Source organism: Ranitomeya imitator, chromosome 3 (genome assembly GCF_032444005.1).
Source record: "Ranitomeya imitator isolate aRanImi1 chromosome 3, aRanImi1.pri, whole genome shotgun sequence".
NCBI classification, from domain to species: Eukaryota; Metazoa; Chordata; class Amphibia; order Anura; family Dendrobatidae; genus Ranitomeya; species Ranitomeya imitator.
In genome coordinates this window covers 341,676,804-341,703,052 of record NC_091284.1, presented here as the reverse complement: position 1 = coordinate 341,703,052, position 26,249 = coordinate 341,676,804, and the positions used below count along the sequence as shown (strand labels likewise).

General features: G+C 44.4%; 1 protein-coding gene across 4 annotated transcripts in view; it reads right to left on the bottom strand.

Annotated features, from left to right (window-relative positions):
* The window catches only part of PTPRU (protein tyrosine phosphatase receptor type U), a 309,484-nt gene extending 284,090 nt beyond the window's left edge, over positions 1-25,394 (bottom strand). For 2 of the 4 annotated variants that reach the window (XM_069756793.1, XM_069756794.1), the window contains exon 1: positions 25,156-25,394. In XM_069756793.1, the coding sequence (XP_069612894.1) occupies positions 25,156-25,243 (88 nt within the window). In that variant the 5' untranslated portion in view covers positions 25,244-25,394. The remainder of the gene's footprint in view (positions 1-25,155) is intronic. The other 2 variants (XM_069756795.1, XM_069756796.1) reach the window with 1 other exon arrangement.
* Between the last annotated feature and the right edge of the window lie 855 nt (positions 25,395-26,249).

The window sequence follows — 26,249 nt, the reverse complement described above, 5'->3', positions numbered from 1 at the left end:
CTGGGACCCACCTGTAAGACTAGTGCACAGTGCGGCTCGGTCCCCAGCAGCTGTTAAAACCATGATTTTCTGAAACGTTGCAGCATTTCCGAGACAAACATCCATGGCTGGGATACTACAGTTAGTACCTCATACATACAGTTTGGGCAGCATGTATCAACTGACAGGATCCCTATAAGAATAAGTAATTACAAAAAATGACCTTGTCGAAAATGTTAAATATTTTACGGCTATAGCCATGTTTGGGTGATACTGAGAGGACTAAGAAACTGCATACAAAAGGGGCAGAAATTGCTAAGTGCCAACTGAACAGCATTTAGTAAGAAAAGCTTTGAATTCCTTAAAAGCTAATATTAGGGTATGTGTCCACGTATTGGCAGCAATTTGGACACAGCGGATAGGCCATTCCGCCCAAAGTGCCGCCCCGTTGTACGCGAGGTGATTCCGGATGTGTTCATTGAACACATGCGGAATCACCGCATCGTGTTCATATACTGTGTTATTTATCTTGTGGAAATGGAGCGTCTCTTCATGATAAATAGACATGCTGTGGTCGGTAAAGACGCGCTGCATTTCCAGATACGCAGGGCCAGATGCACGCATAGTGGAGATGGGATTTCATAAAATCCCCTCCACTATGCTGTAACATCTGGACGCTGCAGATTGGATGCTGTGGCTGTATGCAGCGTCCAATGCACAGAAAAAACTCAAGCAATACGTCCCGTGAAAACATACCCTTACAAGAACCAAACACAGTTGTTCCTCTTGACATAGCTCAAGTCTCAATTCCAAAAGAAATTCACTGAGAGGCAATACTTTTCATTTACATCTTAGTTTTTTAATTCGCGATTTCTCAATTATTTGACTCATGTTTTAACACAGTGTTAAAATGCCATAGTTATTATCTTTCTTATGTACAGTATATACCATACAAGGTCTGGTATACAACGACTGGCAATGAGATAAGTAATAAGTAGCGGTGAGCGAACGTGCTTAGAGAAGTGTCTTCGGTGTACTCAAATAATATGTTCGAATCACCACGCCTGCATGTCTCGCTGCTGTTCAACAGTCGCAACACATGTGTGGATTGCCTGTTTGTTAAGCAATCACTGCATGTGTTGCAGCTTGAAAAAGCCGAGAGACATGCAGTCAGCTGCGGGGACTCGAACATATTATTCGATTACGCCCAAGACAATTGGTTAGCACCCAATCATGCTCAGATAACACCTTATCCGAGCACGCTCGCTTGTCAATAGTAAGAAGGCGTTTAAATGGTAACTTCTGATTCAACAAACTTTGCAAGCAACGCTGTTTTCTGAAAGTTTATGAACCCTTCAGAATTTTCCATATGATCTAATATTACATTTCTGTGAGCGATAAAAGTATGTGAACAGGGATCTATCAAAGTATGAAATTCAAAACACTTTTGTGGATGTTGATCATGGCTGCTGCTTCTAGTTGTGTGCTACAGAGAAATATGAGCAGGAATCCCTGTCTGCGCTGTGGATGGGAGACATTACAACAACTATTCTTCACCCACTAGATCAGAGATGACTAAAGATTGGTGATCACAGGGGAAAACTGGTGAAAAATGCGAAATACAAGTGATATTAATGCCCGATATAAAATTATTTCTCATGTGCATGTATGACAGCTTTTTCTGAACAGTTACCTAAAAATACAGGTACAGATTTAGCTATGTGAGAATTACCCGTATTTTTCGGACTACAAGACGCACTTTTTTCCCCAAAAATGTAAGCGGAAAATGGGGGTGCGTCTTATAGTCGCAATATACTTACATATCATGCGGCGGCGGTCCCGATGCAGCCTCCCTTGCCATGCTGGTGCGGCTGTGGCTGTGCTGCGGGCAGGGGCTGTGTTGCGGGGCTGTGGCAGCGGCTCTCTGGGCTCAGTGGGGGCTCCGACGGCATTTCGTCAAAGCCCGGAGGCCCCCCGCTCATCCGTGAATGGCAAGTTGCGGTGGCCTCTGAGAACATGGGCGCCGGGAAAATGGCCGCCGGGCCGGCGCACGCTTAGATTCAAATCTCGTCAATGAGATCTCGTCTCCCGAGATCTCGGGGCGAGATCTTGGCAACAAGATCTGAATCTGAGCGTGCGCCAGCCCGGCGGCCATTTTCCCGGCGCCCATGTTCTCGGAGGCCACCGCAACTTGCCATTCAAGCATGAGCGGGGGGCCTCCGGGCTTTGACAAAATGCCGTCGGAGCCCCCACTGAGCCCAGAGAGCCGGTACCACAGCCCCGCAACACAGCCCCTACCCGCAGCACAGCTTGTGCCCCAGAGCCCAGCCACTGCCCGCAGCAAAGCTTGTGCCCCAGAGCCCAGCCACTGCCCGCAGCACAGCTTGTGCCCCAGAGCCCAGCCACTGCCCGCAGCAAAGCTTGTGCCCCAGAGCCCAGCCACTGCCCGCAGCAAAGCTTGTGCCCCAGAGCCCAGCCACTGCCCGCAGCAAAGCTTGTGCCCCAGAGTCCAGCCACTGCCCGCAGCACAGCTTGTGCCCCAGAGCCCAGCCACTGCCCGCAGCAAAGCTTGTGCCCCAGAGCCCAGCCACTGCCCGCAGCACAGCTTGTGCCCCAGAGCCCAGCCACTGCCCGCAGCAAAGCTTGTGCCCCAGAGCCCAGCCACTGCCCGCAGCAAAGCTTGTGCCCCATAGCCCAGCCACTGCCCGCAGCACAGCTTGTGCCCCAGAGCCCAGCCACTGCCCGTAGCACAGCTTGTGCCCTAGAGCCCAGCCACTTCCCGCAGCACAGCTTGTGCCCCAGAGCCCAGCCTGTGCCCCGGAGCCCAACCACTGCCCCGGAGCCCAGCCGCTGCCCCGGAGCACAGAGCCTCCACCCCTGCCCAAGCACAGAGCACCAGCCTGGGATGGGATTTCCTGGAGGCCAACGCACCAGCCTGGACCACCGAAAGGCCCCTGTGACCACTTCTCCACCTGTGGCGATCCCTTCACTGGTAAGCTGAATTCGGACTGTAAGACGTACCCCCATTTGAAACATTTTTTTTTCTCTTATTTTTATTCTGAAAATTTGGGGTGCGTCTTATCGTCCGGTGCGTCTTATAGTCCGAAAAATACGGTATTCAGTATAGTAGACTCTAAAGCTACAAATTATCATCCCAAAATAAGAATAAATAAAGACTAAAGCCACCCTCCACGCTTTCTCTTCAGCTTATGTGTAGCAAATACCTAATGCTCATGTTGGATGTCAAACATCTGTATTTTATATTCATTCTGCTCGATCTATAATATAAATCCGCTCTACATGCACGGACTTTCTGGTCAATATTGTCTTTTTTTCTGGATGAAAAACAGTCAATTTTGTTTACGCTTGTGTGGCTACGTTCACACTAGCGTTGTGCGCCGCTGCGTCGGCGACGCGACGCACAACGCACCGAAAAACGCGTGCAAACGCACGCAAAAACGCTGCGTGCGTCGTTTTTTGACGAAAATCGGACGCAAGAAAAATGCAACTTGTTGCGTTTTCTTGGTCCGACGCTAGCGTCAAAAAAGACGCATGTGTCGGAAAACGCAACAAGCAAAAACGCATGCGTCCCCCATGTTAAACATAGGGGCGCATGATGCGTGCGTCGCCCGACGCTAGCGCGACGCACACTAGCCGAACGCTAGTGTGAACGTAGCCTTACAGCTGAGTACTTTCAGGTTTTTTTTTTTTACAGACAGCATTCGGACCAAAAATACGGTCATGTGAACAAACCCTGAATCTGCAGAGGCAGAGCTACAGAAAAGAGGTGCAGTCAGAACCAATGATGAGACACAAGGTGGGTTTCATCACCTCAGATTCTCTGTAGACAATGTAGCTAAGGCCACATTCACACATTCAGTATTAGCTCAGTATTTTACCTCAGTATGTGTAAGCCAAAACCAGGAGTGGGTGATAAATGCAGAAGTGGAGCATATGTCTCTATTATACTTTTCCTCTAATTGTTCCACTTCCAATTTTGGCTTACAAATACTGATGTAACATACTGACCAAATAATTACCTAAACTATAGTTACCGATCACAGCTTTACCCAAATGGATGCAAGCCAAAAATCTTCTAAGCAGCAATCATCACCTCTAGACATCGACTTATATATCATGAGCTTCTGATTGAACAGTCACAAATAAAAATAAAACTAGAAAACAATTACAGGGGACGTATATTCCTAGAAATATAAAACTCAGAAAGATCTGCTAGAAGCTGGAAATCATTTCTATGTTGAAGACAGGAGCTTCTTAACGGTCCAGTACATTACACAAATTGTACCAGGAAAAAAAATAGAGCTGCCATCACCTGGTGTACAAAGCATCATCTGATTCTCGTACAGAAAATGAGCAGTGAAGAACAAGCAGAACTGCACTATACTGAACAAGTAATAGAGGGCCAACCATGCAATTCACTAAGGCCCCCTTCACACGTCCTGGTATTTCTGGTACTGGAAAAACCAGTACCAGAGTTATCCGTGTCCGTGTGTTACATATGAGTCGCATATGTGTGGCGTCTGTGTGCTGCATCAGTGTGACACTTACCGGCACCTGGGGAAAAGCCGTACAGTTCGCACTGTTCCCAGGAGCCGAGTGTTGAAGGCAGCTCTCATCATTGTAGCCTGGTCTCCCTGAGATCAGCACGACCAGGCGACAATGATGGGAGTTGTATTCAGCACCAGCTTTGTACATCGTGTATAAATTACCATAAATGATAGAAAAAAAATGGCGTGGACTCCCACGCAATTTTCATAACCAGCAGGGGGAAAGCCGATCGCTGGGGGCTGATGTTAATAATCTGGGTAAGGGCCCCCAGCAGTCGGCATTCCTTCTGCAGGTTATGAAAATTAAAAAGAAAAAAGTAACACAGAAATTGTTGGTGAGGGTGTTCGTAATATTCAGTGCTTATAAATATATATCTATATAGAGTAAAACTAGAAAAGACCCTGCCACCAAAAAAATGGACTAAAGTGAGACTACGTGGACAATCGGAAAATAACATTAGAGTAAAAGAGGAAAAAGAAACCGATCACATAGTCCAAAAGTAGAACGTTTATTTATTAAATACAGGTAAAAATAACTGGACAATAAGCAATGATGGGTAAAATAGACGAATACTAAACAGGACGCACATGCAGGGATATGAAAAAGGATCACTACTATGTAGAATTATAAAGAAATAAAGATAATGTACATATAATTACTCAGAAATAAATACAGTATGCACAGGTGACAATAATAAAAGTGCTTAGTGCAGTATGGCAAAAAATAATATTACAATGAAGAAAAGTAAATTGCATATTGTAAACAAAAAAACTAAAATACCAAGTGATACAAAAAATCTTTATATTATAAACAGTGTAGTAAATACTATTGCCATAGTATAAAAAAAACTGTATGTCATAAAGTGACTAGAGCAACAGAATAGCAGTACTGGATGGAGGTGTGAAATAATGTACCATTAAAAATTAAAGAATTGTGCACAGTAGTAAGACCAAAGATAGGTAATCACTTACAGAGTAGTGCCAAGCTGATGTTTGTAGTGATACCACTTTTGGTCCATGCAGGAGCTAACGTGCCACACTACTCTGTAAGTGATTACCTATGTTTGTGAACTGTACTGCTTTTCTCAGGTCCTGTACGTGTCACACTGATGCGGCACGCCGACGCCATCCATGTGTCATTAGTGTGCCAGTGCTGCAGATAGAAAACCAACATGTCAGCGTATGTTGCCCACAGACATTGGGTCCGAGGAAACACACCGACGTGCATAGACCCATTTATGTCTGTGTGCGCATCACGTGCCATGTGAAAACTGTCACCACACGTACTGAAGACACTGACGCGTGAAGGAGGCCTAATATAGATAGGCATTATACCAGTGAAATGTCTGTCATGCCAATCAGCAAGTGTCTGTGGCATTGCATTTTGTCTGTGTTTTTAAATTAGGATAAGCTAGAAAATATGTATGATGTAAATACTGAGGCCATCATAGCTTGACGGATCACCAGATATTGTCATGGGTGTAGTGAAGGATTTTAAAGTTGTGCCATCTTTCTTAAGGTACCTTCACACATAACGATTTCGTTAACGATATCGTTGCAACGTCACGCTTTTTGTGACGTAGCAACGATCCCGCTAACGATCTCGTTATGTGTGACAGCGACCAACGATCAGGCCCCTGCTGGGAGATCGTTGGTCGTTGGGGAATGATCAGGACCTCTTTTTTGTCGCTGATCACCCGCTGTCATCATTGGATCGGCGTGTGTGACGCCGATCCAGCGATGTGTTCACTTGTAACCAGGGTAAATATCAGGTTACTAAGCGCAGGGCCGCGCTTAGTAACCCAATATTTACCCTGGTTACCATAGTAAAAGTTAAAAAAAAACCAGTACATACTCACATTCCGATGTCTGTCCTGTTCCCCGCCGTCAGCTTCCCTGCACTGACTGTCAGCGCCGGCCGTAAAGCAAAGCACAGCGGTGACGTCACCGCTGTGCTCTGCTTTCCGGCCGGCGCTGACACAGTCAGTGCGGGAAGCTGACGGCGGGTGACGTGACAGACATCGGAATGTGAGTATGTACTGTTTTTTTTTTTTACTTTTACAATGGTAACCAGGGTAAATATCAGGTTACTAAGTGTGGCCCTGCGCTTAGTAACCCGATGTTTACCCTGGTTACCCGGGGACTTCGGCATCGTTGAAGACAGCTTCAACGATGTCGAAGTCGTTCCCCTGATCGTTGGTCGCTGGACAGAGCTGGCTGTGTGACAGCTCCCCAGCGACCACACAACGACTTACCAACGATCACGGCCAGGTCGTATCGCTGGTCGTGATCGTTGGTAAGTCGTTTAGTGTAACGGTACCCTTACTGGAATAGAAATCTTTTTGAGCTCTTGTCCTGGACAGAATTTCAAAAATTAGGCAAGATGAAACTATTGGTGGAGGAGGATGAACTTCTGCCATTTGCAGCATCAATCATCCAGCAGTTGACAAAAATCAACACTGTGCTCCCAAGTTTAATAGCAATGATCTTATAGGCACTGTGCTCTTTGCCTATAAAACCAACCACCACTGATCACTGTAACTATTTATGCAGATAACACAACCCATTTAGACTGTGTGATGTGTAATGGTTATCAGTGTTACCAGTGTGATGTGTAATGGTTACCAGTGTTACCGGTGTGATGTGTAATGGTTATCATTGCTACCAATGTGATGTGTAGTGGTTATCAGTGTTACCAGTGTGATGTGTAATGGTTACCAGTGTTACCGGTGTGATGTGTAATGGTTACCAGTGCTACCAATGTGATGTGTAATGGTTATCAGTGTTACCAATGTGATGTGTAATGGTTATCAGTGTTACCGGTGTGATGTGTAATGGTTACCAGTGTTACCGGTGTGATGTGTAATGGTTACCAGTGCTACCAATGTGATGTGTAATGGTTCTCAGTGTTACCAATGTGATGTGTAATGGTTATCAGTGTTACCAGTGTGATGTGTAATGGTTATCAGTGTTACCGGTGTGATGTGTAATGGTTATCAGTGTTACCAGTGTGATGTGTAATGGTTACCAGTGTTACCGGTGTGATGTGTAATGGTTACCAGTGCTACCAATGTGATGTGTAATGGTTATCAGTGTTACCAATGTGATGTGTAATGGTTATCAGTGTTACCAGTGTGATGTGTAATGGTTATCAGTGTTACCGGTGTGATGTGTAATGGTTATCAGTGTTTACCAGTGTGATGTGTAATGGTTATCAGTGTTACCAATGTGATGTGTAGTGGTTATCAGTGTTACCAGTGTGATGTGTAATGGTTACCAGTGTTACCAGTGTGATGTGTAATGGTTACCAGTGTTACCGGTGTGATGTATAATGGTTACCAGTGCTACCAATGTGATGTGTAATGGTTATCAGTGTTACCAGTGTGATGTGTAATGGTTATCAGTGTTACCGGTGTGATGTATAATGGTTATCAGTGTTACCAGTGTGATGTGTAATGGTTATCAGTGTTACCGGTGTGATGTGTAATGGTTATCAGTGTTACTGGTGTGATGTGTAATGGTTATCAGTGTTACCGGTGTGATGTGTAATGGTTATCAGTGTTACCGGTGTGATGTGTAATGGTTATCAGTGTTACCGGTGTGATGTGTAATGGTTATCAGTGTTACCGGTGTGATGTGTAATGGTTATCAGTGTTACCAGTGTGATGTGTAATGGTTATCAGTGTTACCGGTGTGATGTGTAATGGTTATCAGTGTTACCGGTGTGATGTATAATGGTTATCAGTGTTACCAGTGTGATGTGTAATGGTTATCAGTGTTACCGGTGTGATGTGTAATGGTTATCAGTGTTACCGGTGTGATGTGTAATGGTTATCAGTGTTACCGGTGTGATGTATAATGGTTACCAGTGTTACCGGTGTGATGTGTAATGGTTATCAGTGTTACCGGTGTGATGTGTAATGGTTATCAGTGTTACCGGTGTGATGTGTAATGGTTATCAGTGTTACCGGTGTGATGTGTAATGGTTACCAGTGTGATGTGTAATGGTTATCAGTGTTACCGGTGTGATGTATAATGGTTATCAGTGTTACCGGTGTGATGTGTAATGGTTATCATTCTTACCGGTGTGATGTGTAATGGTTATCAGTGTTACTAGTGTGATGTGTAATGGTTACCAGTGTTACTAGTGTGATGTGTAATGGTTACCAGTGCTACCAATGTGATGTGTAATGGTTATCAGTGTTACCGGTGTGATGTGTAATGGTTATCAGTGTTACCGGTGTGATGTGTAATGGTTATCAGTGTTACCAGTGTGATGTATAATGGTTATCAGTGTTACCAATGTGATGTGTAATGGTTATCAGTGTTACCGGTGTGATGTGTAATGGTTACCAGTGTTACCAGTGTGATGTATAATGGTTATAAGTGTTACCGGTGTGATGTGTAATGGTTATCAGTGTTACCGGTGTGATGTGTAATGGTTATCAGTGTTACCGGTGTGATGTGTAATGGTTATCGGTGTTACCGGTGTGATGTGTAATGGTTATCAGTGTTACCGGTGTGATGTGTAATGGTTACCAGTGTTACCAGTGTGATGTATAATGGTTATAAGTGTCACCGGTGTGATGTGTAATGGTTATCAGTGTTACCGGTGTGATGTGTAATGGTTATCAGTGTTACCGGTGTGATGTGTAATGGTTATCGGTGTTACCGGTGTGATGTGTAATGGTTATCAGTGTTACCGGTGTGATGTGTAATGGTTATCAGTGTTACCGGTGTGATGTGTAATGGTTATCAGTGTTACCGGTGTGATGTGTAATGGTTATCGGTGTTACCGGTGTGATGTGTAATGGTTATCGGTGTTACCGGTGTGATGTGTAATGGTTATCAGTGTTACCGGTGTGATGTGTAATGGTTATCAGTGTTACCGGTGTGATGTGTAATGGTTATCAGTGTTATCGGTGTGATGTGTAATGGTTATCAGTGTTACCGGTGTGATGTGTAATGGTTATCAGTGTTACCGGTGTGATGTGTAATGGTTACCAGTGTTACCAGTGTGATGTGTAATGGTTATCAGTGTTACCGGTGTGATGTGTAATGGTTATCAGTGTTACCGGTGTGATGTGTAATGGTTATCAGTGTTGCCGGTGTGATGTGTAATGGTTATCAGTGTTAACAGTGTGATGTGTAATGGTTATCAGTGTTAACGGTGTGATGTGTAATGGTTATCAGTGTTAACAGTGTGATGTGTAATGGTTATCAGTGTTACCGGTGTGATGTGTAATGGTTATCAGTGTTACCGGTGTGATGTGTAATGGTTACCAGTGCTACCAGTGTGATGTGTAATGTTATCAGTGTTACCGGTGTGATGTATAATGGTTATCAGTGTTACCGGTGTGATGTGTAATGGTTATCAGTGTTACCGGTGTGATGTGTAATGGTTACCAGTGCTACCAGTGTGATGTGTAATGGTTATCAGTGTTACCGGTGTGATGTGTAATGGTTATCAGTGTTACCGGTGTGATGTGTAATGGTTATCAGTGTTACCGGTGTGATGTGTAATGGTTATCAGTGTTACCAGTGTGATGTGTAATGGTTATCAGTGTTAACGGTGTGATGTGTAATGGTTATCAGTGTTAACAGTGTGATGTGTAATGGTTATCAGTGTTACCGGTGTGATGTGTAATGGTTATCAGTGTTACCGGTGTGATGTGTAATGGTTATCAGTGTTACCGGTGTGATGTGTAATGGTTACCAGTGTTACCAGTGTGATGTGTAATGGTTATCAGTGTTACCGGTGTGATGTGTAATGGTTATCAGTGTTACCGGTGTGATGTGTAATGGTTATCAGTGTTACCGGTGTGATGTGTAATGGTTATCAGTGTTACCAGTGTGATGTGTAATGGTTATCAGTGTTAACGGTGTGATGTGTAATGGTTATCAGTGTTAACAGTGTGATGTGTAATGGTTATCAGTGTTACCGGTGTGATGTGTAATGGTTATCAGTGTTACCGGTGTGATGTGTAATGGTTACCAGTGCTACCAGTGTGATGTGTAATGTTATCAGTGTTACCGGTGTGATGTATAATGGTTACCAGTGTTACCGGTGTGATGTGTAATGGTTATCAGTGTTACCGGTGTGATGTGTAATGGTTACCAGTGCTACCAGTGTGATGTGTAATGGTTATCAGTGTTACCGGTGTGATGTATAATGGTTATCAGTGTTACCGGTGTGATGTGTAATGGTTATCAGTGTTACCGGTGTGATGTGTAATGGTTATCAGTGTTACCAGTGTGATGTGTAATGGTTATCAGTGTTACCAATGTGATGTGTAATGGTTATCAGTGTTACCGGTGTGATGTGTAATGGTTACCAGTGTTACCAGTGTGATGTATAATGGTTATCAGTGTTACCGGTGTGATGTGTAATGGTTATCAGTGTTACCGGTGTGATGTGTAATGGTTATCAGTGTTACCGGTGTGATGTGTAATGGTTATCGGTGTTACCGGTGTGATGTGTAATGGTTATCGGTGTTACCGGTGTGATGTGTAATGGTTATCAGTGTTACCGGTGTGATGTGTAATGGTTATCAGTGTTACCGGTGTGATGTGTAATGGTTATCAGTGTTACCGGTGTGATGTGTAATGGTTATAAGTGTTACCGGTGTGATGTGTAATGGTTATAAGTGTTACCGGTGTGATGTGTAATGGTTATCAGTGTTACCGGTGTGATGTGTAATGGTTATAAGTGTTACCGGTGTGATGTGTAATGGTTATCAGTGTTACCGGTGTGATGTGTAATGGTTATCAGTGTTACCGGTGTGATGTGTAATGGTTATCGGTGTTACCGGTGTGATGTGTAATGGTTACCAGTGCTACCGGTGTGATGTGTAATGGTTACCAGTGTTACTAGTGTGATGTGTAATGGTTACCAGTGCTACCAATGTGATGTGTAATGGTTATCAGTGTTACCGGTGTGATGTGTAATGGTTACCAGTGTTACTGGTGTGATGTGTAATGGTTACCAGTGCTACCAATGTGATGTGTAATGGTTATCAGTGTTACCAGTGTGATGTGTAATGGTTACCAGTGCTACCAATGTGATGTGTAATGGTTATCAGTGTTACCGGTGTGATGTGTAATGGTTACCAGTGTTACTGGTGTGATGTGTAATGGTTACCAGTGCTACCAATGTGATGTGTAATGGTTATCAGTGTTTACCAGTGTGATGTGTAATGGTTACCAGTGCTACCAATGTGATGTGTAGTGGTTATTTTCAGTGTTACCAGTGTGATGTGTGATGGCTGCTCTCTGCTCTCCTGATCTCATAGGCACATTTGCAGGTTCCTCTCAGCTTCCATCTCACCGCAAACAGGTTTGCAGTGTTGTTGCAATACAGCACAGCTGAAAGAGAAGCAAAAATTGTGTCTGCAAGAACACAAATTTTATTTCTCCTCTTCTGTGTTAGGTACTTGTGTCACTGGTAACTCTCTTTCATGTAAAACAAGCTCTGGAGGCAGAGTTCTCTGCAGGCCCCATCCCCCCCAGAGCCTGGAAGAGGTCATTTATATAAAGTGATAAAAGATGATCTATGAGCAACAAGGCATCTGGTATGAGACACACAGGTAGGACTGTTTTCTGCAGTCTATTACCTGTATGCTCATATTACGGTAATAGTTTAAATACTGTAGGTCAAATCTGGTGACAAATGCCCTTTAAATGCAAATGAAACAATTACAATTAAGGTTACATGTCTGATAATGGAGCTAAGACACTGTCTGAATGAACCAAAACCAAAAGAATTGTAATACTTTTTACAAGCAACAATGTACATGAATGGAGAAAACATTGTGGAATGCTGATGCAAAAACTCCAACATAATGAAAGGAATTCAATTGAAAAATTTTCTGGAGGGAACATAAGCTACCTACATGTTGTCCTCCACTGAGCACAGCATAAGACCTCATTCACATATCCGTATAAGTCATGCATGTGAAAAACTGGTACTGATGCCATCAGTGTTTTCCATCTGTGTGTCATCCTTGTGTCATCAGTGTCTCATCAATGTGTCATCTGTGTGTCCATCTTTGCCTTCAGTGTGTCAATCAGTGTGTCATACTTGTGTCACCAAAGTTTTCCATCAGTGTATCAAACTTGTGTCATCAGTATGTGATCTGTGTTTCCGTCTTGACCATCAGTGTGTCATCAGTGTTTTCTATCAGTGTGTCCATTTGTACCATCAGTGTGTTCGTTTGTACCATCAGTGTGTCCGTTTGTACCATCAGTGTGTTCGTTTGTACCATCAGTGTGTTCGTTGGTACCATCAGTGTGTTCGTTGGTACCATCAGTGTGTCCATTTGTACCATCAGTGTGTTCGTTGGTACCATCAGTGTGTCCATTTGTACCATCAGTGTGTTCGTTGGTACCATCAGTGTGTCTGTTTGTACCATCAGTGTGTCCGTTTGTACCATCAGTGTGTTCGTTTGTACCATCAGTGTGTCCGTTTGTACCATCAGTGTGTTTGTTTGTACCATCAGTGTGTCCGTTTGTACCATCAGTGTGTTTGTTTGTACCATCAGTGTGTCCGTTTGTACCATCAGTGTGTTCGTTTGTACCATCAGTGTGTTCGTTTGTACCATCAGTGTGGTCATCAGTATTTTTCCAGTATGGATAAAGAAATAAATGACAAAGCTTCTCCTATACTTCGCAATGTTAAACACGGACAGCAAACAGATGCCATCAGAGTGCTCCACCTGTTTTTCAGGGATCCATAAACTTGTATTGACCCTTGTGATTAACCATTTGTAGTGCTCATGAGGAAGGAGTCCTGTGACTGCTGTGCACACGCTGTGAAGTCCTTGGTATAAGTGAGCTATGGGCTCGCCCTGCCCATGCTTGATGGCTTTGCCAATTAGTTCAGATATTAAATTTTGCTGCAGGTTTGGTCATAAATTCACTACAAATTTGCAATAAATCTGCAACACAATTTGCATAAGTTACTTTCAGATTTTGTTGCGGATACAGCTGTGGATTTCACGCTACTCCATGACAAATCATTGCATAGGGTGAAAATCCACCCAAGAAAGAACACACTGCAGATTTAAAACAGCATGCTTTAATGTTTGTGTGGATTCTTTCAGCCACGTTTGAATGAAGGGTTAACATATTTGCGGTTGTGTTTAGAGCACTCCCTCCTCACAAGCACTGTAAATGATAAAAGCATAAGGTTCTTCAAAATGGGACACATAGGAGACAAAACATTGCAATCAGCCTCTCTCTTTCACTACTGTATGATGCCCCACAAATAGGATGCATAGTAGCAGAATGAATGGGAAAATAAAGGTTTATTCCAATGCACTTATGTCCCGCAAGTTCTGTAAGAGTATGACCTTGGCAAAGTCGATTCATCATGACCTTCCCCCCTTTTCCCTTGAATAACCAAGCCACACCAGTACTCTTTTGGATAATAAAGACACTTGGTGGGGCCCTTAAAGCTAACCCGATCCTGGTCTGGTGATTGTCCCATCGGCATTGCCTCTTCCCTCCCAGCCTTACTTTCAGCTGTGTTTTTCCCCCCCAGGCTCGGAAGCACCACAAATTGAGGGAAGAGGTTGCCTCCACACCGTTAACCTGTACCCGACTTCCATCATTGGGTACCCACCCATCGGTACTGCGTACCCAACCTCCAACATCGGGTGGCCCTCCGGATCCCATAATAATGTGACCCCGACTTGCCTCGTCGGGTATCACCCAAGTCTCACCAGACCACCAACAACCCGTAACCATCCACTAAAGGGGTTCCCCGCAATGCAAGAATCCCCCATTACCGAACTTTTTTGCCAGCTTCGAGGACACACCAACTCTCAAATCATCGTTACGTTGATTATAACAGAATCTCAGGCTCACGAAGAGACATCCGCCACCAGTTAGGAGAGGAAAAAACCCCTGTGGGGGAAACCTCCAGGGAACAATGGCTACGGATTGCCCTTCCCCTGGGCTTAAAGGTAACTGCCAAATTAAATTCACTTTGTATAATGTATCATTCATTCATATCACTATTTGAATAGTTGCTCCAGCTACTGTGACCCAGTTGTTCTTCTTCTCCTCTGGGATGGATGGGCGTGGCTTGTTGTCCAGACTCCATGACAAATCATTGCATAGAGTGAAAATCCACCCAAGAATGAACACACTGCAGATATAAAACAGCATGCTTTAATGTTTGTGTGGATTCTTTCAGCAAAGTATGAATAAGGGGTTTTTAAAACCCCATTCACCTGTACTGCAAATTGCTGCATATTTGCGGTTGTGTTTAGAGCACTCTCTCCTCACAAATGCTGCAAATGATAAAAGCATAAGGTTCTTCAAAATGGGACATATAGGAGACAAAACATTGCAATCAGCCTCTCTCTTTCACTACTTTATGCTGCCCCACAAATAGGATACATAGTAGCAGAATGAATGGGAAAATAAAGTTTTATTCCAATGCACTCTAGTCCCGCAAGTTCTGTAAGAGCAACACTAGATCTGGAAGTGCTCTCGGATCTCCTCAACCGGATCTCTTATTATTATACATTTTTATAGCGCCATTTATTTCATGGCGCTTTACATGTGAGTGGGGCAAATATAGACAAGTGCAATAAACATGAGTAAAACAAGGCACACACAAGTACAGGAGGAGAGAGGACCCTGCCCGCGAGGGCTCACAGCCTTATCAACCTTCCCCTTATTGTAATTATTATTACTATTCCCCCTTTCTGCTCTTAAATGACAGCTGTAGTGGACTTCCATTTTGATTTTAGCTAGTTACTTCATAGTCCCTGATGTCACTATTAAAGCAGTTTTTTCATTTTCTTGTTTCCCCATATTTACGGTAACTAAATTATCAGGCACAAAAAAAAAGATAAAACGTGTCTTACTTACATATATTGAATAGGCACATAAACCTGAAACCAGATTACTCTCCGCATGCTATAGCCACAGATTTTATCAAGAAAGTTCCTGCCCTGTGAAATGGAGGAAAATGGAGGAGAGGGGAGGGGTTCAGATAATGGGGCCAACTGCTAGAAGGACCTGAAAGGTGGAGAGGCCTGAACCTATGTGTGACTGAGTGACATTAAAAACAGACAAGACCAAAAGAGCACAATCAGGAAAAATTGCAAGGCTTCTGCTACCCATCACAATGTTAAAAATGAACAGAACACGGATTGCATACAGGTGGCTGTCCTAAAGACTTGTATGAGTAATTTTGATCCGTAACTAGGAGCAAAAGCGGAAATGTCTCTATGATATTTTACGGACACTCTGTCCGCTAATAAACATGGACATGTAACTAGCCCCATGAACTATCATGGGTACATAGTCTATCTGTGAAAAACACTGATTCAACATATACGTGGATAAAATGACATATGAATGAGGCCTAAGAGTTCCTGAACATAGCTACTCACTGGCAGGCAGACAGACAGAAAAGGGCCTGTGTGTAAGAACAATATATTTGCCCTTTGAAGCCCAAGAGCTCCTAAAAATGCAATATTGCACCTGCTTTGGAGGTATAAATGGGCCCCTTACCTCTTGGGTCCCTGTGGGCGGCACAGGTTGCACCAATGATATGTCCACCCTTTAGCTAATATTACAGCATTAACTTTAGACGTCATGATTTCAGGTTGGGGTCAAAACGACACATTTACCAGGTAGCTATGGTGACTAGAAAAGCAAACACCAAGAGTAGATCCCATGTTTTCGGTCGCTACGTACTTCCACACACTAAAGGTATCTTCACACATAACGATTTCGTTAACGATATCGTTGCAACGTCACGCTTTTTGTGACGTAGCAACGATCCCGCTAACGATCTCGTTATGTGTGACAGCGACCAATGATCAGGCCCCTGCTGGGAGATCGTTGGTCACTGGGGAAAGATCAGGACCTTTTTTTGGTCGCTGATCACCCGCTGTCATCGTTGGATCGGCGTGTGTGACGCCAATCCAACAATGTGTTCACTTGTAACCAGGGTAAATATCGGGTTACTAAGCGCAGGGCCGCGCTTAGTAACCCAATATTTACCCTGGTTACCATTGTGAAAGTAAAAAAAAAAAAAACAATACATACTCACATTCCGATGTCTGTCACGTCCCCCGCCGTCACCTTCCCTGCACTGACTGTCAGCGCCGGCCGTAAAGCAGAGCACAGCGGTCTACTATACACACAAAATGTTGTTAGTTTACTAATTTGCTAGGCTAGATAATTATAACAAACATCACAAAGAGCATCAATTCCAATCTCTCTCTCTCTGTACATTATTGGATAAGGGATACTAAGTTTTAGGAACAGTTATTGGTGGCTCGTTCATCTGACAACTATCCCTAACAAACTCCCTATGCATATGTGCAGCGCCCCAGAGACGTCGCTCTGCCACTAAGGGGAGTGATGGTACGTCTGATGGCACTAAAGGAGTTCACCTGACCAGGTATCACAGTCACACACTACATTTCACACTCCGGCCACCAGGGGGAGCAAAAGGCACTATTTACTAGGCCACTCCTCACACTTTGTTAAAACTGGGGGTTGGATAGGAAGTTAGTCAGAAGCTGGCTGGGTTTTGTCCAGGCAACATCCCATGGCAGGGGGTGTTGCGGGGAAGATTCAGAGGGGTCCCTGTCAGGCGTGGGAACCTGGCAGTGACTTAGCAACAAGGACAGATCATTACAGAACCGCGCCTGCACTACCTTGCGGCGGTATCTAAAGAAAGGACATGAAGCGAAGTATATTGTGGAGAAGTGAGAAACGAGATCAAAGCAAAAAGGAGATATCCAGTAGGAGTCGTGCCCCGAGATCGGCAACATCCTACTGAGGCACGTAGCCGGTGGCCAGAACGCCGAGGAAGTAACTGACTCCAAGCATTACTTCAAACAGAGGCAGGACAGTTGATTATAGGTTGGCTGTCTAACATACATCACCTAAGAAGACATAGGGGGCAAGCGTGGAGAGGGGCGTCTCTAGGGTCCCAGAATAGCTCCGAGCCTTCCCGTCAAACAGGTGCATCCTAGCCATAACAAACTGGGGGACGAAGCAGAACATCAGAATAGAAACGACAGTTGTGAGGACTATCCCGAATGCTCAGCAGGGAAGGACTGCAACACACAGGCGCTAGTTGGTAGGCACTGATTTCCACCTGCAAAGGGAACTCTGGATGTGCCTTCGGACCGGCCGGTCTCAGACAGCCCTGTTAACAGTGCTCCGGATTGAGGATCCTGAAGTCACCAGTAAAGAGGTAAAGAGACTGCAACCCTGTGTCCTCGTTATTAACTGTGCCTCCTACACTACTGGGAAGCCCTGGGGATACACTTCACCTGTGGGAAGGTATACCATCTAGCTGCCATTCCATCACCCCAGCGGACCCCGAAGCAGCGTCGGTCGCCCTGACCGAACACCACAGGTGGCGTCTCGAAGCCTTGACAAACTACCATTAACTCTTTCATTGGACGCCCCTTAGCAGGGTCACGGACCGGGTCCCGCCACCGTGACAACCCCAGAACTGAGATAGAGAGGACCGGTACCGAGTAACCTGTGGCCCTGTGTCTGGGAGCGCTCCATATGTATACTCTGTTTGGTCAAGTGTGAATGTGTTGCCAATGGGTCTCATTTTCTTTGAAAAAAAATCCTCCTTTCCCTCAGCATATGGTGAAAATGTCATATATATTAGATGGTGATTGAGGTCTACTGTGTGAGGCCACCTTAAGGACAGGATGTACTGTACGTAATGAGGTTATCTAATCAACAACATTTGGAGTAGTGCTATTCACTTCTAGCTTTGGGAACAATGATAAGCACTACACCTCCAGTCACATAGTACTTTGTGCTTGCCATCTCTTGACTGGTGGGGATCCAGGGATATGACCCTACTAATCATACATTTATCTGTGGATTGGTGATATGTGTTGTTGATGAGATAATCACTTTATATATCTGTCAGTGCTTGCTTCTAAACCTAGGACATGTTATTCAAAGGTAAAAGTAACGGGTTACTTGCTTTCCTAGACTTTCCACGTTAATGAATGTTATCATCAAATTGTTCCTGCTCATAATAGTAGTGATTCCAACATTGTCACAGAATCGCCATTCATGAAATCCCTCTAATATTACACTTCACACAATGAATGGGATGCAGCGCTCATGGGAGCACCATTGTGTTGATCGTTGCAGGCGGCAGAAGTTGAACTTGCAACTATCAGAAATTGATATCATATTCCTTTATGTTATGGGGAAAAAGAGAATGTGTTCAATGTCTTCCTTTCCATTAACAGAGATTTTATCTGCTAAGAAATTACTATTTTAATTGTACCCGATTCCCCATAAAAATCCAGCTACAGCTCACTATTACACACTGTGCACACTATTACAATAGTGAGATAAGCGCTCATCTGAAGGAAATTAATATGTTTGGACAGGTTAAAAAACTACATTGTAACCCTCTGTATTCGATAGAACTAAGGAGTCATAAGTCAGTTTGTAAGTTTCTTTGTCATAAGATTATCAGTAAAGCTCATCAGAAGAGGGATGGAGCATAAGATGCCTACATCATCCTCGAAAACAAGATGAAGATCTGCCACAGGTGAAACCTCAGTTTTCACCACCATAACATGTAGCAAACAAAGAACCATACACCTAATCTGCCATACATAGACTAATATCACTTGCATTTCGCCTTTCTTCTTGTATGTACCAAGCTCCTACTAAGGTCAACTAATTCTCTGCTATACAGAAAAGTACTCAGAAAAGATGAAAAAGGATGATGAATCAAGACCAAAGTACATTTCTGTAAAGCAGAGATTTCGTTGATCTTAGTAGAAACTTGGAACATACAAGGAGAAAGACGAAATGCAAGTGATACTAGTTTAGTTTGCGTTTTAGGCATTTTTTTGTTTGTGCCAAATTCATTTTGGCTTTGCTGACATTTTGCACTAGTTTGTTCAGTCCTCATCTATTTTTTGCTAGGTAATGTGTCCATGGTTTTCATTAGATGTTTTAATCATTCTTTATTTGAAACTTACTGAAATGTCCCTGTTTTTTTCTCAAAGTCTGCCTAATTATTGTTTTTTTGTAGTATATTGATACCATGCAACATCTCAAAGCTTATTGAAAGGGTTTGCACTATGTTACTGAAAGAAAGTCCAAATAAGACAAAACAACACAAAAATAAAATTCATTAAATACTGTGCACCATTTTGATTAGCTTAGTGCAAAATATTGACGAATCAAGGTCCTTATTCCCAATTAACATGCAGCAGCCGATTAATGAATTGAGAATTTAATTTCTGTAATGCGAACAATGAAATGAAGCAAAAATGTGTTGTTGAAATGATTTAGGTTTAACGTCCTTAATGCTTCTTCTTTATCTGTCACAAGATAATGAATTTGGATCCTAATGAGATGCTATTACCGCCCCTTAAACCTGGAGCACACACACGCTGCCCCATTTCCCACAATAGGGGGATTTTAAAAAGCTGCAGTCTTTGGGATTAACTGGGTCCCTATTGTTTCCTGAAGCGTCTGGTCCATGTAGCTGAAGAGTCAGCGGGATCTCTGATTGCAGACAACATTAACCTTTTCTTTTCCACTCGTTTGTGATGACACAGATTGCGGAGGTGGGGGGTACAGAATAATGAGGTGTTGTGGTGTGTGACAGCACTACAGATAATTTCTCATAATGCATAATCTAACACTGTAAAAAGAAAAGCATGGCTAATTCAAGTGTGGCCTGCGCACAAGATTTTTGAGAAACTGCTGTCTTGCCTGGCTACGGTTTTAAGCAGGAATTTTCTACGAAGCTGCACTCGTCAGCTCCACTGGTCATGAATGTTATTATTCTCTGTATACTATGAAAGGAGCACTGACTAAATTACACGGCGGTACAAGAGGAGCTGCTAGATAAAAATGTTTATTGAGATCCTCATAACTGGATGAGATAACGTGGAGATCAGAGATGGACGTACAGTCAGCTTTTCTCCAGCCTGAAGTGGCTGCTTACCGCAGGGACAGACAAATTACTGTAAATCTCTTCCGAAGCCAATCAGACTATTATAGCAGCAAGTCAAAAAGAACTAAAAGAAACATCAAAAGAAACAGCACTTAATGGTAGGGGCCAGCAGCACATTTCCAGATGCATTGGCTCCTGGGTTCTGTCCAGCCTTGGCTCACAGGGAACAAAAGATTGTATTTTACAGCAGAGCAACAAATATTCTTTAGTTTTGATGTCCCCTAAGCATTCATGGCAAATCTCTTCCAACCTGTGTTATCAGTGCAGCCTCCTATCAACCACCTCCAGCAGTATCTCCAGTGCAGCCACCAACCATCCACCTCCAGCACCTTCCCCAGCGAAACCTCCTATCATCCACCTCCTGCACCTTCTCCAGCGCAACCTCCTATCATCCACCTCCAGCACCTCCTCCAGCGCAACCTCCTATCATCCACCTCCAGCACCTCCTCCAGCGCAACCTCCTATCATCCACCTCCAGCACCTCCTCCAGCGCAACCTCCTATCATCCACCTCCAGCACCTCCTCCAGCGCAACCTCCTATCATCCACATTCAGCACCTTCTCCAGCGCAACCTCCTATCATCCACCTCCAGCACCTCCTCCAGCGCAACCTCCTATCATCCACATTCAGCACCTTCTCCAGCGCAACCTCCTATTATCCACCTCCTGCACCTTCTCCAGCGCAACCTCCTATCATCCACCTCCAGCACCTCCTCCAGCGCAACCTCCTATCATCCACCTCCACAACACCTTCTCCAGTGCAGCCTCCTATCATCCACCTCCACAACACCTTCTCCAGTGCAGCCTCCTATCATCCACCTCCAGCTCTTTCTCCAGTGCATCATATCATCCACCTCCAGTACCTTTTCCAGTGCAACCTCCTATCATCCACCTCCATTACATTCTCCAGTGTAGCCTTCTATCATCCACCTCAAGCATGTTCTCCAGTGCAGCCTCCTATCATCCACCTACAGCATTTTCTCCAGGGCAACCTCCAATCATTCACCTCCAGCACCTTCTCCAGTGCAGCTTATCATCCACCTCCAGCACCTTCTCCAGTGCAGTCTCCTGTCATCTATCTCCAGCACCTTTTCCAGCGCAGCCTCCTATCATCCAGATGCAATCCCTTCTTCAGTGCAGCCTCCTATCATCCGCCTCCAGCACCTTCTCCAGTGCAGCCTCCTATCATTCACCTCCAGCACCTTCTCCAGCGCAACCTCCTATCATCCATCTCCAGCACCTTCTCCAGAGCAACCTCCTATCATCCACCTCCAGCACCTTCTCCAGTGCAGCCTCCTATCATCTATCTCCAGCACCTTCTCCAGTGCAGCCTATCATCCATCTCCAGTGCAGTCACTTATCATCTGCCTTCAGCACCTTCTCCAGTGCAGCCTCCTATCATTCATCTCCAGCACCTTCTCCAGTGAAGCCTCCTATCATTCATCTCCAGCATCTTCTCCAGTGAAGCCTCCTATCATTCATCTCCAGCACCTTCTCCAGTGCAGTCTCCTATCATCCACCTCCAGAACCTTCTTCAGTGCAACCTTCTATCATCCACCTCCGGCACCTTCTCCATTGCAACCACCTATCATCCACCTCCAGCTCCTTCTCTCTCCTATCCCTATTGCCCCAGGCACATTATTCTCCAATGACCCCCTGCCTGATTATCTTCTCCACTATTAGCCTGCACTTTTGCTTCCTTCTATTCAGGCTGTAGCAATCTTTCAGACCCCCTGTGCCTGTTTGGACAAGTTGTAGTGAGATGTTAATAGGGGCTCCACAATAGAGTAAAGTATGTGCAGGGAGACAGGAATTTTGTGTAATCTCCCACATTAACCTCATGATCATGAAACCGGCCTGATCCTTTGAGAAGGCTTGGTGTAAGGAATTTAGGCACAGTGCAAAAAACTTCTAGAGCGTAGCTAAACACATTAATCCTACTTTACCAGGATTATACTGAAGTGATAATTGCAAGAATACAGTGACCAGCAGGCTAGGATATAGGAGTATACTGCTAGGACATCAATGTCTCTACGTAACCTATCTGTTGAATGCAGGTTTGTGGCATCAATGTGACCCTTGTAACATCTCAGTGCTAGAATCATTATACAATGCATACAATATACTATACACTGTAGCAGCTGCATTTGTAAGTAGCACAAAAGAATAAAACCACAATTCAACCCAAATAGAGATTCCGTTCTATTGATGATTTGGCCAAAGTGAAGCCAGCACAATGCCCCAGTGCAGTTGCATACTCACAGTGGGGAATCATTAGTGCATTTATGGGTCACTGATCGATACAGCCACCTGCATTGTCCGTGCTCCTGTGGTGCAGCGGGCACACATGTAAGAACACATACACCACAATACCAGACCAGGGACCTCTGGCCTGTCATAGTGAGGACACTGATGGAGGGGACCAGGCAGTCATAAGGTAGCCATATAAAGAAAAGGGGCTTTCATCTCTTTAGGAAGTGAGGTTAATCACCAGCAAAAAAAGAGGAGTCTAAACATGAAGGTCCAGAGTCACAATTGACTATTTCACTGCTGGAACAAGTCATTCAGTGTTGAGCTCAGCTCATCTGAAGATCTTATCATAAGAAAAGCTCCTTTGTTGATGTTCATGCTCACACAAAACAACAGAGCCTCAATGGAAGGGTTCCACAATAGCCCCCATCCCCTTGTATATCCATTCTGGGTGAAACACTTTACTACCCTTCTTCTTACATGCCATCTATTTCATAGATGTCAGTCCTCACAAAAGTCTGATTTTTAGAAGGCCAATAAAAGGACACATATAGTCCTAGTTTCTTCTATTCAGGTAGAATATAAACTAGAGGATGCCATAGCTTGTTGGGTATGCCCTCCCTCCTGGGAGCCCTTCCCGCCATTCACCAGGTCTCGGTGGCACATGACACGTTTTTCTGCAGACATGTCTTCTCTGTCAATCAGGCGTTCAGTCCCTAATGACCAGAAGTGCAATGCGTGGGTCTTCTTCCCAGCCTCGCACTCCGGGGTACCCTCGAATAAGGGAATATGCCCTGCCATACACTACTGAGAACAGCAACAGGTTCCTATATAAAAATATACATGAAGAGTTTACTATGACTCCTCTTTGCCAGATATTTCACACTTCTACACCCCAAATGTAACTGCTCCTTATACTCCCTCCTATCTCATTATGTAACTGCCTCTTATGACGCTCCTTGCCTTGGAATATATTAAAAGCTCACAAAATTCTCCTTTATCTGTCCCTACAGATTCTCAGATTCTAGCACTGACATTTTTCCTTGTATCAGCAAAAACAACTTCTATAAATTATTAACATGTTAGCAACTAATTAATGAACATTCTGAAGCCCTTCCATCATTAAGCCAAACTTTAAAGGTCGTCGGAGGGGGGGGCTCCAGTATACAAGCGCAGCACATATCCCCCTCCTCTATCCACCTCGCAAAATAAGAAAAAAACACATCAAAGGGAGGTATGTTATACCATAAACAGCAAAGAGGAAAGGGATTATGGAAATAAAGGTATGGAGGAGGGGAAGCGTGAAGACGAGAATTAGGCAAGTGGAGTGGAAGTGGGTGAAGGGAAGTTTTTACAGTCAAAGGAGATGATAACAGATAAATTGGATGTGGGTGGTGCTGTATATGGGGGAGAATGATGTACACAAAGTTATTGTCTGTACATAGCACAAACAGGGAGAAGCACAGAACAGAGCGTAATGGGTATAGTACTAAATGGGACCACTATACCACGAAAGAATAAAATAAGAAAGCTGGAACAATTCCACAGATACTATGTCATATTACTGATATTTAAAGGGTGTGCCTGACATAAAGGAACTGGCACTGACTGGCATATGAACAGTCTTCTTTTAACAGGTGGAAATGACATAAAGATCTATAGATTAAGAGGGGTCTCAGCTGAGTAGGGGCTTGGAAGTGGCACAGGTCCTGTTTGGCCAGGAGAAATGGCGCAAGGCTGGCAACCAAGATTCCACCTACAGAAATTAATCCGTAGAGTCATAGGAAAAGAGCAAGTATAACGAGAGACAATGAGTTATTACAATCTACTGAAAAATAAAGAACATAAACAGAAAACCAAACATAGACATAAATACAAAGAGAAAGCGATCGCTACATTTCTGGGATCAGGACAGTGTTCTGGCTGTCTACAATGGCAGGAATTGATCTTCTGGATCCCCCAGCTCCAGGAATCTGCCGCCTGTCTCCATTATATGTGACTTATTGAACTTTATCGGTCCGAACAGATCTGTTCCACAGCAGGCACGATGATATTGCTTGTTATCAGTGGGACGAGCCATGGCTACGAGTTGGGAAGTGATCCTATGGCTTTAGTATGGCACCCAGATCCAGATCACTGACTGGCCATGTCTAGGGGCACTCAGGTGAGGAGATAGAAGTGTGCCCCAGGACAGGGGCAGTGACAATGAAGGCAGGGGGCATAACACATGGGTACAACAGAGGGCAAGGAACAATGCACAACAATGCTGCCAGCACACAGGGAAGAGGGGCAAGGTGCAGAATATGGGGAAGGGGGGAGTGTAAGAGCAGCAGCAGGGGAGGGACTGCAACCAGTGACTGACCTGTGGGAGTCTCAGTCTCCAGGGGGAAGCACAGGGGGGCGACCAGGAGCAGCAGTGCCAGCCGGGGGTACATTGTGCTCTTCTCCATCTTTCTGCAGTAGTCTAGTCTTCTGCCCCCTGCGGCCCAACCTGTAGGCTCCCCCCTCTCTCAAAACATACTCCTCTCCCCCCTTTTCATTCCTGCTCCAGCACAGGAAACTTGCAGAGTGGAGCGGAGTGTCAGACCAGCTCAGTGTATCAGGACTGACGTCATGGGCTCGAAGTGAAAAGTGCCCGCACTGCCACCTGCTGGACCCGTGAGGAACGTGGAGCAATGGTGCCATCTGCTGGTGGTATTAGGAATACAGAGCAACAATACATCCATCCAATGCAGTTTCCGGAAGGTGCGATGCTTGGGTAGAACTACAGGTCCCAGGCTTCATGGCTACACAGCAGAGACACGAGAAGCTGATCTGATAATCATATGAACAAGAAACCCAATCAATAACTGGATAGATAAATGAATAGAATTGTCCTAAAGGTCAGCGTACACCAATAATGTTGATGGTTGAGACCACGCTGTGAGAGGCGGCGATTGTTTTCACCAGAGGTGCGGTGTCAAATGGAATACAAGTAAGGCCGGCGTCACACACAGCGTATAAAAATATGGTCCGTATATTACGGCCGTAATACGCTGAAAAGTCACCAAAATAGTGGTCCGTAGCTCCTCCGTAGGCAGGGTGTGTCAGCGTATTTTGCGCATGGCATCCTCCGTATGTAATCCGTATGGCATCCGTACTGCGTGTTTTTCTCGCAGGCTTGCAAAACCAACATACGGCTATACAAGGGATCCATGTGTAAAAAAAAAAAAAAAACATATATACTGTCTATATATATATATATATATACATATATATATATATGTCAGTGGACACATATATATATATATATATATATATATATATATATTATTACTTCATACAGCGCGAGATACCATTAACCCCTTTCTGCCAGCTGACGGAATAGTACGTCAGCTGGCAGATCCCCCGCTTTGAGGTGGGCTCCGGCGGTGAGCCCACCTCAAAGCCGCGACATGTCAGCTGTTTTGTACAGCT